The following is a 15,896-nucleotide window of genomic DNA, read 5'->3' on the forward strand; positions in this document are numbered from 1 at the left end:
CTGTCCTTCTGTTTTTTATGTTATGGCTAAGACCCCCCTCAGGTGACTGTGGATACCTGTAGCAAGGCCCATCTATACCCACGCTATTTACTCCCCAGACCCAGCTGAAGGCCATGAAGCAAGACACATGGGAAAGAACTACACCATTAAACCATTAAAGTAACACCTTTAAATAGGCTGTCCTGGCCTCTTCTAAAGTCTCTGCAAGAGTCTTAAGACTCCTGTGCACAGCTAGACAGCTATAGGGTTACTGTAGCCCCACACTGTACCTAAATGTGTGTATTAAAAATATGATACTGATAAAAACCAAGGGTGGCATTCATCGTCTTAGTTTGAGACATCTGCCGTGACGACTTGTGTATCTGAGACAGTGATTTACACTTTCTGCATAGTTAGTAGACAGAAAAAAGACATTTCCATAGCACGATTTATCTCCTCCTAAAGTAGATGATTAAAAGGAGCCAGATGAATCACTCCCTCTGAGTGCTTGTTTCTCTCTACCAGCTCTAAACAGTCTGGGGCGACAAGCTGGAAGTAGGTGTCTCTGGTGTGGGTGTCTGAAGCTGGGTGAGATGAGTCCCACCTCTCCACCACTGCTGTCAGGAACAGAGGGTAAAGCCACCACAGACAGCGCTGGTGGACTCAGAGCTGTGCAGTGCCACATGAACATATTTAGCTGTCATCAGTGACCTGCTTTAGCTGCTGTCAGTAGTCAGCAACTCAGGCAAAAAAGCATTACACAAGTGCTGGGTGCCCTTTCCAACCCTTCAGAGTGAGAAAGTGACCCTTACAGACTAAGGTCCTGCTTATTAGGGACCAAAACATGTACCTAATGATAATGCACAACTCTTACAGGTTCCCCAGGCTAGGAATGTGCTTCAAAATAAGCATATTCTTAAACAGTTCTTTAAATCAGGCTTCTGGAAAAAAGTTCTGATAAAAAGAAAAACCCTCACAGGTCTCTGACAATTATAAATGAGACATCCTGAAGATATTTCCATTTTGCCAGCCTGTCAAATGTTTTGTAACTGCTTGAGCATTGCGCAGAACGAGTTTGTAAAGCTTGCAAAAACATATGCTTATAATAAAGAGGGGAGAAGGAGCTGAGGGGAGTCCTGTAAGATAGTGCCTGGTCCTCAGCATGATTAGAGCTCTAGAAACCTGTGACATGCAGGGAGATGAGGGCCAGCTGCTACCCAAGGCATATTCTCACAGCCTCGGATGCTGTGTGACTTCTTCACCCAGTAGCTACTACATGGGGATATCAGTGGGAGACAGCTCGTTCTAACACACCTGAGGACACACATGATGGCTTCTGATGGTGGACTTCTGGATACCCAATATCATTTGTCTCAGTAGCAGAATCACAAACTCCTCATATTTTGTTTGTATCCTGTTCCTGACTACCATGATTTTTATCCCGTTCCTACCACACTAACCTTGCATTATTTAGGTGTTCAAGACTTTTGAACTAAGCTGTTAAAAACCAGCTGAGACATCATCCTGTGAAGAGAAGACGAAATACCAAATTCATGAAGTGATTTACATCTCTAATTACCACTGTAGCTGTCTAAACCTGAAAAATGTTGATATTTGTTCAGATCTGTTGCCCAGGCATTTTCTTCGCAGTCAGTCACGTTAAAGAGTGAGATCTCAGGGACTCACTCGTTGCCTGGTGGACCACCCAGTACCTAGTGCAGCTTTCTTGTGCCATTGTCAGTGATGGCCTCTCCTCTCACAGGTCATCCTCGTGTCTGGTTTTGAGAAACTGTTAATATTTCATTTTGGAAGCCAGTAATCTCCATGTATCAACCTTCCTGCACAGTTGTAGTGAGAGCATGCACAGACCAACTATGCATCAAGGGACATTCCCTCATTTTCCAAATTAGCTCTAGTTTTGCCAGAGCTGCTTGTAGCAGCTGTAGCCTCCTCACAATCCCATTAGAGCTCATCAGATGCCAAAGAATTTGCTCCTGGGCATGCCAAAGGACCCTGACTCCTAACACCCAAGTGCCTCTCTTACACCCAGACTCTGTCAGGATTCAAAGACATATTTGAGAGTTCCCATCTCTCATTTTAGGAGTCATCTCCAAGAAATATTTCCATTCTGTAGTCACTGGAACAAAGCTAGGGCCTCACTTTTTCTCCTCTGGGCAAATGACTTCCTGAATTTATGCTTTCCTAGTAAGTAAGGATGTTTTCTATTCTGAGCCAACCAGTTTTGCTGCTATCTGGGTTCCCCTGGCCTTGGAGGGCCACTTTCTTTGGCAGATGGATTTCCTTCTCCTAGCAGAGGGGTGGAAGGCTGCTCTATGCACTGAGCTACTGAAGAGGGGCACATATTCCACCTCCAGTCTTTGAAGGAAAGGTTTCAGCCACTTACCTGCCAACTTAGTTTTGAAACAGAGTGGTAAGTGCTAAAGAGAGTGAGCAATAGTTAGGATGGACATCTTAGATGGCATAAAGGACAGCATTATGTTCTGGGCAAACTGGATGATTCATCCTGCAGCCTCACCAGTGTTCTCTGACAGCAGTCAACAGGCACATTGATAAAGGAGATGCAGCTACCCTTTCCAGGTTTTGAAGAGGCTCCCAATAAAATCCCACTCCAAAGAGCCTTACAGAAAACAGGCAGACAGGGAAAGTGCTGGAATGGACAAAAGCCTCAGTACAGGATAGGAAACCAATGAGGAGTATACACAGCAATGGGGGAAGCAGCCAAAGCTCTGCAGAGGTTTGCTGTGGGAACTGCACTCTTCACCATTAACCAGGGTCACCTCACCAAGGGAGTGAGCCACAAGGTGACAAAGTTTCCTAATGATGTGAAGTTAGGCAGGTCAGCAAGGGCAGTGGCCAGCTGCAGGGGATGACAGACTGTGTGACTGGGTCATACACTGGCAGATGGAGAAGAGTGCTGATAAAGAGGTGCAGGTGGGAATAAACAAACCCACATGCTGCACACTCAGTGATGGGCTCTGGCCATCAGGGATCATGAACTCCTCAAAGGATGCTACATAGAGAAGGGCAAGTCAGTGTTGAAAAGCAGTGAAAAAAGCAAAATAACTGCCAAAAAATTACTAGGAACAAAGCAGAAAAAAGATATTTTCCTACATCTGGCAAAGCTGCAGCTGTCAGCACACCCACACTGTGAGAGATGAATGGCTAGAAAATACATGTTCCTGTTCAATTCCACCAAGCTGGAGGCAGGACCCGACGGACTTTTGGTCAGGCCCATATGGCAGCTGAGTGTGATTTTTGAGGAAGCTGCTCCCAGGTTCCTACAGGAAAGCTGTGAGTCCCTGTGGGTGGCTGGTGGGTGGGACTGTAACATAGCATTGGAATGACTCTGGGTTTGCTTACAGCTCCCCAGTTTTCCAACCATGGTCGGGGCTGAAGGTCTAAAAGATCAGTTCTCTGTTTTTTATTGAATCTCAATTAATGTATCACAATGGAAAAATGACAAAACCCCATAAAGCCTCATTAAATCAGTTTTTAAATTAGAATATTTGGTCAACAACAGCATTGCATGAATGGATTTTTAGATGCTATTTGAGAAAAGTTTAAAGTGCTTTCTTTAAATACTTTGCTCTTACAGTATGAGATAATAATTTTACTTAATTTGATCATGAAATAGCATTACTAAATTAAGAATAAATTAATATGGAAAATAAGTTTTAAAGTGCACAATAGAATTATTTTAAAGAACAAACCTAGGGTATTAACCTATTAGGTCAGAAGGTCTTGAGGCTGCAGAATAAGAGACGTATGTATATGAAAATAGGGAAAATTGCATGAACAAAAACCAAGAAAAAAACATTCTGAGTTCAGACCCTCTTCTGCTATTGAAATTCATAGTATAAATTAGGTAATTATTAAAGTGTTACAATGATCTATTGCAGGCTATTTGAACTTGTCTGATCCTCTCACCTTAATTTCAGCAGGGTAGAAAATAGGACTTTTGGTTCATTAAGAATCAAGGTGATTCTCATCTGTGGAAATCTGCCCTATATTACTGATATCACCAGATCATCTATGTAGCTTGATTTGTATCAAATAGGCCCAAATTTCTTGTAGCAGGTACTCTCATATCCTAAAGCATTATTCACAGATATAGTGGGTTTTATCACTGATGGCTAATATATATTAATTCCTGTTTTATCCTGTGCTAAATATTAGATCTAAACTTACTAAGAGCTGGAATTAAATCATCTCCACATATTTTTGAAGATATGCCAAATTCTCCTCCCTAGCATACATATGCCTTTCTGCCTCTGTCAAGTGTGCCAGCAAGGCTTTCTGCAAAATACATATTCTAATTCCTGTTAGTGATATATAAAGAGAACTGAAAAGTAATCAACTTCAGACTGCAGCAATTTGGACTTTAATCCATTTAATTCATCTTCAGAGGCAACTGCCTTGAAATTCCATTAAAAGTGCTGCATTCGAATGGGCTTTATTATGATATTCCACTTTGAATTTTATGAGGTGAGGAATTCCCCTAAATGCTGTCCTTCTTATTATTAATTGGAATTCTTGACCGGAGTCCACTGTGAAAAAGGAAGATACTGGGTACTTTTTACAGCAGAAGCATTCCAGTGGGACTGGAAAGTAACCACATGCAAGGAGTAACCCTGATTATAAGTTACATATTCTTGATATTATTCTGCATTCCATTCTTAAATAAAAATTGAACTGAATCTTATAGTGAGTTACCTGGTGAGGTCTCTGGGAGTTTTACCACTTACTTTGAGGAGTTATGAAAGCAGAATTCCTATTAGAACAAAAATCAGATATGAGCAAAATTGTATTCTGGGTAAATTTTGATCAGTCTGTTCAAATTTGAGACTGAACTAAGGGTTGAGAGATGGTAAAAACACAGGCTGGATTCTCTGCAGGAAACTACTGCAATAATTATCCAGGCATTTGAGTGCTACATGTCTTTCTTGAGTAATAGTTTTATCTCCAAGGGAATTCAATTACTTATATACTAATATAAAGAGCACATTTATATCAGTGCATATGTACAGGGAGATAAGTGAATTCATGCTAACTGTGGAGGCTCTGCTGACTGCACTTTATCAAAAAAAAGCTAATGTTCTTTCATTCTTAAGGAGCTTCCAAAAACTCAGAGCTGCCTGGCTTTCAAGTAAGCATACATAACATAAGACAGAAAACTCTGCTGTAGCCCATTGATTTCTTCCATAGTGAATTCCAACTCCACCTGAATTTCTCCTAGAAGCTAAAGGCTTAACCTGCTATTGAACCTCAAACACAATGCTTTTCTTAGGTCTTAAGTTCAGATCAAGATAGCCGGAGTATCTGTTCTCTGTCAACCAATAACTAGGTACCAGTGTGGACTTGAGTGTGCTCACGATAGTTAGAGTAATGCACATATATCCACAGAAGTCCCCACATCGTTTACTCAATGATCTCCTGGAAGGAAGAAGAGATGCCTCCTCACCTCTCAGCAGCAAACTCATCAAAAGATGAGTCTCCTTTAAAAAAATACAGGTTTGGCTAGGCCCATGTGGGCACTGAGGTATTCAGTACCAAGTATAACTCCAAGCAAAAATACATTACATGCAAAAATTCTAGTTTCTATTTTCTCTCTGATACTTGCCTCATGCTCTTTGCAGCGAGAAAGGGTTTTGCAACCCACTATTCCTCACTTGTTTCAGTCAGCTACAGAAGACAGACTCATGCCTTTTTCAGTCACAAATAAAATATTACCCTTACAGAGAGTTGTGCTAGGGAATTTGAGGTGATCGTGGAAAAGGCATTTTGAGCTTTTACTTCTGTACTCTCCATGACTGAATGACAAGGCTTATGGGGCTCACACTTGTTTGGGTTTTTTCAGTTGAGGAGGCTTAGGGTCAGAAGCAGTAATACCGAACAAAATGTATACCTAATACTTCCAGAAGAGTCAACATACAACTTTTGTATATACAACCAAAGGGGTGCTTGATCTCGTGTCAAAATTCATACCTTGAAAAGGTCTCACAAAATTTCCAGGCTGGATACCTCCACATTATGTCCAGATAGAGAGTATCCATGTGTTTGGAACCAGGCAGCTAACGTGGGAAATCGGGTACCTGATTTCTCCAAGAGATGGTGGGCAGCTCTGCCTAGAAGCAAGCCAGCTCTGCACTGCTAAAAACACCTTGTTTCCTGTTGCCTTTGATCTTATGCTGCAGTGGCTGTCAGCAAAGCTCAGTGAAGACTACAAAGTAAACCTACTCTTTCATTGGCCAAATTCCTGCTTCCGCAGGATGCTATCCAGGTCTGCAGTGGCATCTCACGGTTTATAATTAACAAAGATTAACTGGGCTGTGGACTAAAGGTTGGCAGTGGTGCTCCAGCCAAGCGGAGAGAGCTGCTTACTACGTAAGTGAATGTGCTGTACTGAGTATAATGTGCTAGGAAAGCAACAACATAAATAATCCTATATATGTGTCTTGTTGCTGGGAAATTGCTGGGGAATACGTTGAGCTAACTTAGACTTTTATGTTGAACTAGGAGTCTTTTCGGAACTCTGGCTCTTATACTGAGCTACAAATCCTACTGTTTACGATTGTCAGCCATCAGAAAAGAAGGACAAAATTTCTTTCACAAGATTCATAAAATTAAAATACAGGAGACAGTGAATAACGCATTCTGGTGACTTTATATTTATTTTTTACTGGTTCTTGTTCCAACTTCTCATGGGAGAAGCCTATAATTAAATAGGTGGATTAGTAATCTGCTTATTTTTTGAAAGCAAATGCCTAAATTGATTCAAGATGACTACAAAATGCACCTTGCTTCATTTAGGGATAAGTGGGTGAAATGTAATGGTCTGTGATCTACAGAAGGACTGTGAAGACGATCCAATGGATGCTGTCATTCTTAAATTCCGTCATTGTAAATGAAACTACTGTTCATCCATTGTGTGTACACACTGTCTCATTTCAGCCACTAAAGTAAGGAAGCTTAGATAAATCTTTAATAACTTCTCTTCCTGCTTTGTGATGCATTGAAACTCCTGCTCTGGCATTAGTTTACTAACATCAAAATGGTATTATTTTATTTTTGTATCATTTGAGGAATGGACACAGTGCAGAAGTAATGAGTCACCTCCAAACCTATAAATCATGAGTTTGCACCGGTGAGATGGTAGACAAAACAAAACAACCAGGGACGTGATCAAAGATAAGCTAGAGGGACTCCCCAGTAAGTAAGTGAGTAAGCTAGCACAGCTAAGAGCAGCTCATTTTGAGGCTGTTTAAAGCCTAAGAAAGCATGGTGCCATTTGGGAAGTGAGCCAGGTGTTATGCAACAAGAAACTCCTCACGCCTTTGGAACAAGATCTTGGCTATCTGCTCAAATATGCTGTTGTGCTAACTGAAAATACTGCAAGGAATACAAAAATTGGGCAAAAGCTGCCTTGGGCGAAAGCCAGAGTGTAATTACTGTCCATGTGTACTTAACACTCAGTACCCACAGAAGAGGGTACTGCTTTTCTGTCAGCTGAGTAAGTGACATTATCTTTATCCTGCGGTAATGGAGTGCATACTGGTAGGTGCAAAGGAGAAGCAGGCACACAACAAACTTTAACCCCATTCACGCAAACTTGTCACCATCACCTTCACCAGTTCTGGACAGGAGAGGGAGAAAACTGCTACCATAGCTAAGGAGTGAGAACCAGGTGGGTTAAAGTGCCCTGACTGCTCACACTGAACACTGTCCCCTGTGCAGAGAGGCAGCCTGAAGAAAAGTGAACACTTTGAAAGTTACATTCTCCATGCAGAAGCCGACACAAATTCCTTGCCAAGGCCTCTTCAGTGGGGAAGCACACGCAAACCCACAGCCCTGGATGAACCACCAAAATACTGGCCTCTCCTGTTCACCAGCTGCTTCTGTTTTCTAGGATGCATGAGCACTGCACAGGTCTGTCATGTGTGGCTTTCATGGGAAAAAGACCAGTGGACACCAAATCTGGCTCCTACACTTGTGATGTTCTGGGTGAGATGTTCACAAGGTCTGCCCTGGTGCTCAGTCGTACAAGCATTGCCCGACTACCAAAACCTTTGGATGTCATCAGCAGAGCACTGCTAACAGTTACACAGTATTTATTCAGAAATTTATTTATGAAGCATTTGAGCTTATTTCCTGAAAAGGAAGCTTTAGTCACCGATTTCAATAAATGAAGGCTTTTCTGACCCCTGTTGCTTCCATTCATGGCCCTCCCATGGTCACAATGTGTGGGAAGTTTGGGGGTCCATTCCTGTCTGCTGTAGGTCTTTTCTTGCCTGCTCTGTGGAAAGATGTGCTGCTTGTTTTTAGGCAACTTGCTTCATTCTGCGGTTTCTCAGCTGCTCCATCTGCAAAATGAGGATAATAAGAATCTCCTCTCTAAAGAAGCTGACTGCTGCTCATGGAAGGTTTTGCTGTGCTTGGGATCTTTAGTTTGTACTTGCTAAAGAAGTGAAAAAGATTTATTATTAAAGGGATTACAGTGTTGATATGCTTGTGATGAACTCCCTGCAGGCATGCAAATATACTAAAGGCCAAATTTATTTCTCATTTGTACTTATATAAATTCCCTGCAACTCCAGCAATGCAGGCAAGGTTTGCATTGCCACAGCTGAACATGTGTCAGCATCTGGTTCCACGGCAACTCAGTTTAGATGTTTATGTGCAATAATTGATAGCAGAGAGGTGTCATTTGCCTTATAAGAAACTTGGAATATCATCAGGCACTCATTCCTGACAGAACAGCACAGAGGAAATATGCTATAGGGGAGCCTGCAATAGCATTTCCTTGGTGATGAAAGCCTGGGAATAAGCAGCTCCTAGTAGGGGCTAATTAAGTGGAGGATGTGTTTTCTCTCATGTGGTGATTGTTCTGCAGTTCTTTGTCAAAGCTGATGTTACCTGTCCCTGGAAGATCCCAAGATGCAGAGCAAGAATGGAAATATTTACCTTCCTGAGGAAGAGAAGTCAGTCCTCCAAGCACACTGTGCTTTCATGTACAAATAGGGTGAAACCAGTCAATTGGTTGGTCTGAGAGGAATGGCCACTGCAGTGTGGACAGAAATTGGTGACAAAAACAGCAGTAGGAAGAACAAGCACAAATCAGGCACCAAGGGTACATTTCTCAAAATATGAAGGGTGTACAGTAGTACCAGGCACAGAAAACACATGGTATAGTTACTGCCTGCCTGAGCAATGCATGTAGACACAGTTGTCTTGAAAAGTGCTGGTACAGCAGGCTCCGAGCATACTGATGATTCAATCTCCGAAAGAATTCGAAATGGCAGTCACGCTTCTGAACGCACAAAGTCCTTATCCTCCTTTTAAAGCAAAGAAGTCACTGCACCGGCAGGAAAATAGAAGGAATGCTGGAGGGCTTTACAGCAATGCATATCAATGAAAGGCTCCTCTTGGCTAACCATACTAGAATGAAACATATTCCTAGTGGTTCTGCCAGAGATCCTTGAAACGCTTTGATGGTGATGACGGTTGATAGGGGAGAAAATAATCGTAACTATGAAGCAGATGAAAGTTTTTGCTGTCTTGCTCTTGTAGCATTATCTACGCCTTTGCAACGGACTTGGACTACCAGAGGAAGACAAATCTTTGCCAGAGATACAGCACCCAGGCCAAGGGAAGTCAGCAGTCCACAGTGTGCCAGCTGTCTCACTTTATTTTTTGCCCATAACTAAATTACTATTTTTTTTAATATGGCTTTAATACCAGCTGGCAAAATTAGTCAATGTTAGTCTGAAAAGAAATGTTGTCAATTGGTTTGGAAAAGGAAGCTCTCAAACAGAGCCAGTCTGTTTCATTAAAGAGAAGGAAAGAAACTCCAGGCTCTATCATACACCATCAAGGCAATTTAGATTTTTGCCACTGATGATAAAGGAAAAATGAATCTGAAGTAAAGAAGGAAAAGTCCAACTAGGTCAACAAAGTCCCTGGTGGGCAGCAACAGGGTATCTGAGAGCTGGTATGCAGAGCAGACATGGAAATGCTTGAAAGGATTCAATTTTATGGCACAGTGAAAGATTGCTCTGCTTCTGTTTCTATATAAGGTAGGTAATAAACTGTATTTGAACTGGTAAAAGAGGAATGAGATGACCCACATTTCAAAGCTGGAACCTGGTAGGTTATTATTATTTATGATTCATAAAGCTTGTGCAGTGCACCAAAAGAAAGGAAGGAGAGTTCCTTGCCCAGAGGAGCCTCCAATGCAAACCTTGAGAGAAACACTCTACTGTGCATGGGGTCAGCTCCAAGGGCTTTTTAAAATTCTAATTATAGTGTAATGAAGATCAGGCTTGATCTTTCCATCAGAAAACTGGGAATCCTTTTCCTGTCTCTGCAGTAGGTGGTTTTAATATTACAGGAATGCAACAGCTGAATATTCTGTGAACTGAAATAAGAACCTTCAGGTACCCCTTACTTTCCACTCTTACATGATGCTTTAAGTTCCTTTTCTCCTCTTGCACATTTCTACATTTTCTCACTTTCTGCTCCACAAATCTTTTGTTACCATATTTTCTTTTCCTTTATTAATTTCTCAGTTTTTCAGTATTAGTTTTTTCTTTTTCATGAGCTCTCTTTGGAGTCTCACATTCACATTTTATGTCTTACCATTCGATCATTCCCTTTCTTGAGCTGTTCTTTCTCTTTGCCTCACTCTGCTCATCCCTTTTCTGTCTCTCCTCCTTCCATTCCCCCTGGCCAACCTTTTTCTTTCACCAATTCCATTCTCTCAACCAACGACATACCCCAGCGGTATCCCCCAAACCAGCAGCTTTCCCTTTGCTCTTTCTTCAGGAACTGAGCTCTGTGTCCATCCTTCAGACAGGCTCCTCTTCCTGACCTGCACCCTGCCTTTGCATCACCCCTCCATCTCTAGGACATGCCTCACAGGTTTCTACTCAAGATAACAGCTCCTCACGCTCAGATCTCTCCAGGGAACCCTCCTGAACACATCACTGTCCTTTTCAAGGTCCCCATCCATGAAAGTCTTCAAAGGTCCCTGTGCTCCTTAAAGGTCTGCCAGCCCCCATTGCTCTTTGGCTCTTACATCCCTCCTGGCCATAAGACTCTTAACTCCAGGGCTACCATGCAGCTGGATTGGTAAATAGAGGTGAGGACAGATGGTTGGAACGCGGGGCTGCGTTCCTCACGACGGGAGAACAAATCTGCCGAGGATCTTCCTTCCCTCCTGCCAAGGGTCCTACACGCCAGGTACTTGCCCACGGGTTTGGGGGCTTCTCCCGAGCCCCGAGGGGAGGTCCGGAGAGGTGCTCTGCCTCTGGAGCACGGGCGAGGAAAGACCCTGGGTTGGGAAAGGCGGCGGACAGGGGTAAGCGCCGGCGATGCCCGGCGGCGGGGGAGCTGCGCGCCCCGTGGGTTCTCACCGCCCTCCCACGAGTCACGCAGTCCCCCGCCGCCGGGCATGGCCCCAGCACCGCACTCTCTCGTCCCGGAGCATCCCCTGTCGCGGAACCCGGTCTCCGCGGAGCATCCCCGGTCGCGGTACCCGGTCTTCCCGGGATACCTTCGTCCCGCTCCCAGCGACGTCGTTTACCTTCCACTTTGGTGAGGGTGAGGACGGGGCTGTTGCAGGCGCTGAGCGGGGCCACCCTGGCCGAATGCTTCTTCATGGCGAGCCCGTCGCCGGCGGCAGCTCCCCGCCGCCCCGCGCCTACATCCTGGCGCCGCCGGAGCCCTCCTCGGCGGCGCTCCCCGCTTCGGCTCCCGGCCCGCCGCCCTCTGCCGCAGCACCGGGCGGCGGGGGCTGGGGCTCGCCCGCCCGCCCGCTGCCGCTCGGGGCTGCTGCAAACCCGACGTCACCGGCACGGCCCCCCCCGCCCGCCCCCAGGGCTCCCGGGGCCGCCCCCCGGGTCGAGGCGGGGGAGGCGCCCGGACGCCGCGGCGAGAGGCGCTGCGGAGCCCCCGGACGGCGCCGGCCCCGCGGTCCGGCTCCGGCGGAGGTCGCAGGGAGCCGGGACCGTAATGCGGCTGCGGACACCGCTCCCGCTGCCGCCGGTGCGCCAGGGTTCCCCGGAGCGAGCCCTGGGCTACTGCCGGCGCTGGGCTGCTGCACCGCACGAAAAGGGCTCCCGGCTCGTCGCGCTCTGCTTAGTTCTCTTCGCGCTGTCTGAGGGGAAGGAAGGGAGAATTCACACTCCCCGAACCAATTCATGATTTACTCGCTATTATCCCTCCTTTGTTTTCCTTCAAGTCCAGCCACTATTCTGGGTCAATTTTCATCCGTGCTTTTAGTAATTTCTGCCATCCTCCTCACAGCCTTTCTGTTCCTGCTGTATCCTTTTGAGGGAGACCGAAACTCGACCCAGCAGCCAAGATGAGATACTCCATGGATTTACCAATGATACTCCAATACCTGCAGTCACATACTCTACAGCTTTCTTAACACAGTTTAACAACTCCTTTGTGAGGCACGAAACGAAGTGTGTCCATACAGACACATGTTAAATAAAATGTCCTATGTCACAACTGGATGCTGCTTGTATGCAGCAACCTTTTAGAGTGTTTTTGTTTTTTTCTGCAATAATTTTAAGATTCCCCAATCATGACATACCAACAACGTGTGATAGAGCTACCCCTCTGTCAGAGCAGAAAGTCTAACTGGCATTAATTAACAATGCAAGGAGATTCAGGAGAGAACACATCATAATGAACGAGTATGAAAGATGTAAAAAATATTTATATCACCAGAATTCACAAGATGCTGAGCACAGTGACCTCAGCACCCTTTACTCCTTGTGATTATTTATGTGGCTATGAAAATACTCTGCAGATTTACCAGGTTCCAAACTGAGAGGCGTCAGCAGACAAGGTGCAAATACTCAATATTTCTTAAGGTCTGGTCAAATTGAAATGAGTGTACTTTGCAAACAAGACTGAGCGGCCATCAATGCTCCACAAACATTCCAAAGTATTCTTTAATTATATAAATAGTAGCTATTGAAAATCAGTTCTGACAGACTTTTCAGGAAACCGTGGGAAAACACCACCCTACTTCTGCTGGCTAGAAAGTTCTTTATATTTAAGAGGCAAGCTTTCTCAGGGGGTCAGACCCACACTATTAGTTTGCATGGCTCTTGTTGGTTGATCTCCAGCCTGATGAAGCTCCAGGGTGTTTTGCACTTCCTATGCCTCTTCTGTGCAACTTTTGGGATGAACCTTATACAAAAATCATTAGGCTACTTTCAAAGTGATTCTTCTGAAAAAAATAATCATGTACTTGGTGCTAAGACCATAAAATATCAGCTTAAATTTCAGGTCAAATGAAATAAAGACAATCCTGGTTTTTATGGTTATTTCCAATTCTTTTTAGTAGAATTGTCTAAGAAATTCAGCTTCCTGGGATGTTACAGATCATAGGCATTTGAGAACCATGAGTCCATCTTGTTTCACTGCACTCTTTAGTCTCAGAGTTCAATTGGTTTCTGGTTAATTAAAGAAGTTACATAAAGAGAGGTGATTTTCACCTCAGATAGTCCTGTCCATTAAATATTTTGTGATGTTGCAAGTGCCTGTTTTCTGAGGATTTCAAAGCACATTATAAAATACTAACTCATTTTACACTGTCTTTGGGAAGGAACTTCAGGCTCACTGGTAGTTAAAATACAGCCACAGAATTTAAGACTCCCTTAGATTCAGATGACAAGTAACACCAGAACATGGAGAGCACTGTCTGGCTTCTGCTCTGAGCAGATCTTCCAGTATCATCTCAGCCTCTGCTATATAAAGAGGAAAATAGAAAATCAGCATTTAACATCCAAATGTCATCAATTTTCCCCAGAGGTAAATGGCTGTGCAAGGATAATCAGACTTCCCTTCTAGTTACACTTGTAATCAGTAGGATGGTCATAAGAATTAGAAGGATATTTTGTTGCTGAACACTTATATTCTTTCCTTCTAAAAGACTTAGGCTCTCTTATTAGTTAAAGGAAAGACAAGGTAAGTACATTATTTTACTGGGAAGGTGCTGCTGCTGATGTAGAAAATCACATTGAAAAGATGGCATTTTGGATGACATGTTACTTTAACCCTGCACACGTGTAATATTTCGGGGTTTGCAGAGTTGTTAACACATTTCAGGCTCACAGTGTTTTATTTAACATTGAAGACGTGTATGGCAGTAAGTCTCTCCTGTGGCTGGCTGGCCCCCTCTGCAGCTGGTGCTGGGGGAGAGCTGAGAGGCATCTTGTCCTCCTTCCTCTGATGATGATGCCTTGCACAGCCACAGCACTCAAGCTCCTCAGTGTTCAGTTCAGCCACCCAGAGAAGCTTTCAGAGCCATTGAGGACATTCGGTACCCAACTAAGACTGGTTTCAAACTGGGAAGAGACATCCAACTGCTTGTGGGCTCTTGGAAACCTTTTGCCCAATGTGTGTGTGAAGTACAGCTGACTCATATACAGCTCTGCTCAACTCCAGCCCCAGAGCATTTTAACAGTCTCTGGTTTCTCTTGCCGCCCTTACAGGCACACACTTACACCAGACATCCACACTAGGCCCCTGTCTTACACTGTGCATAAAAATACCAGCCACATATCACAATAACAAAAAAGTTGTGTTTATTTAATGAAGACTGGGGTGCCTGAGGACTGTGTTCCAGGGACTCTTCTGTGAAAGCTGCATTTGGCAGTAGGCTTGTTACTTTCTGTAGCTGCAGCATCCCCACCTTCCCAGCCTTTAACACATTTACTGCTGGATTACATTTCATTTCATTTACCATTAGCATCTTACAGTATAAGCAATGCAAAATTGATACACATAGGGTAAAATTTCAAGTCAAATTTATGTCTTTTTACCTTTAAAACACCCCTCCTGTATTCAGGAGGAAATGGAGGAGAAACTGGTGGATGTCTGGGCTGTGGACAGCTTACAAATGTGGAGAGAAGCTCTCAGACCTTGGAAACTGAAGAAGGCAGATTTTTGTTACCAATCAAGAGCAAGGATGTGAAAAAGAAAGGTCAGATTAAAATTTTTGAATAAGGCAGTCAGAATTTGCCCAGTCTGAAGAATTTGTAGACTGTTGTTTGATGGAACTAGTTTTTCTCAAGTTGTTACCCTTCTTCATTTTAGATTAAAAATTAATAGTAATTAGGTTGGTTTTGTATATATAAACCTTTATACAAGTGTGCTAACTCTCAGCATCACACTGCTTTTAAACCTATGGATCATAACCACTTTCCTGAAAGATGCTTTATTCACATAGAAAGGTAGGTTCAAGACAAAACTAAATTCTCAGTTATGTGTGCTACAGCCTTTGCTTTTTATCCTGTTAGCTAGTTTGTTTAACCAACATGAAACACAATGCCCTGTTGCTAACAGGCACAGTTGGTATTTCCCCAGTTCAGACATTTTCATATTTAGTGTACTCATTAATAGGACATTTATTAATTTACGTGCTTACCTTACCACTGAGGGCAATAATTGTTGTGCTTAGCAACATGAAAGGAACTGGAGTGTGGACTTTTACTCTTGTAGCCAATTTCCTAATAGGCTCCATCTCATACCAGAAAGAATTCATGTGCTAGGAGTCAAACACATACACAATACCAACAATGGCCACAACCTGCCAGGAAAAAAAGTATTCTTTCCTCTACTATTTCAAGTAATTTGGTGAATATTCTCCACAAATAATTATCAGTCTCTTTGCTGTGTTACTTTTGGTTTGCTACACTAACTAATAACTTCATAATCTATTTCCCAGCTCAAAAAACAGATATCAAAAGCACATTTTTAACACAAATGTTGGCTATTTTGGAAGTAATGGTTGCTGTCCTCCAGTCATTCTGAAATCTGCATTGAGATGCTCTGTCTGGTGACCATCCACCTCTGTTCTGTTTGCAGCCTCCTACATT

General features: G+C 43.5%; 1 protein-coding gene across 1 annotated transcript in view; it reads right to left on the bottom strand.

Moving 5' to 3' along the window:
• Positions 1–11,852, bottom strand: part of SLC35F3 (solute carrier family 35 member F3) — a 61,581-nt gene extending 49,729 nt beyond the window's left edge. Inside the window, exon 1 of the mRNA XM_058836706.1 lies at positions 11,582–11,852. Within this exon, the coding sequence (XP_058692689.1) occupies positions 11,582–11,657 (76 nt within the window). The 5' untranslated portion in view covers positions 11,658–11,852. The remainder of the gene's footprint in view (positions 1–11,581) is intronic.
• Positions 11,853–15,896: the final 4,044 nt, after the last annotated feature.

The sequence above is a fragment of the Poecile atricapillus genome, chromosome 3 (genome assembly GCF_030490865.1).
Source record: "Poecile atricapillus isolate bPoeAtr1 chromosome 3, bPoeAtr1.hap1, whole genome shotgun sequence".
Lineage (NCBI taxonomy): Eukaryota > Metazoa > Chordata > Aves > Passeriformes > Paridae > Poecile > Poecile atricapillus.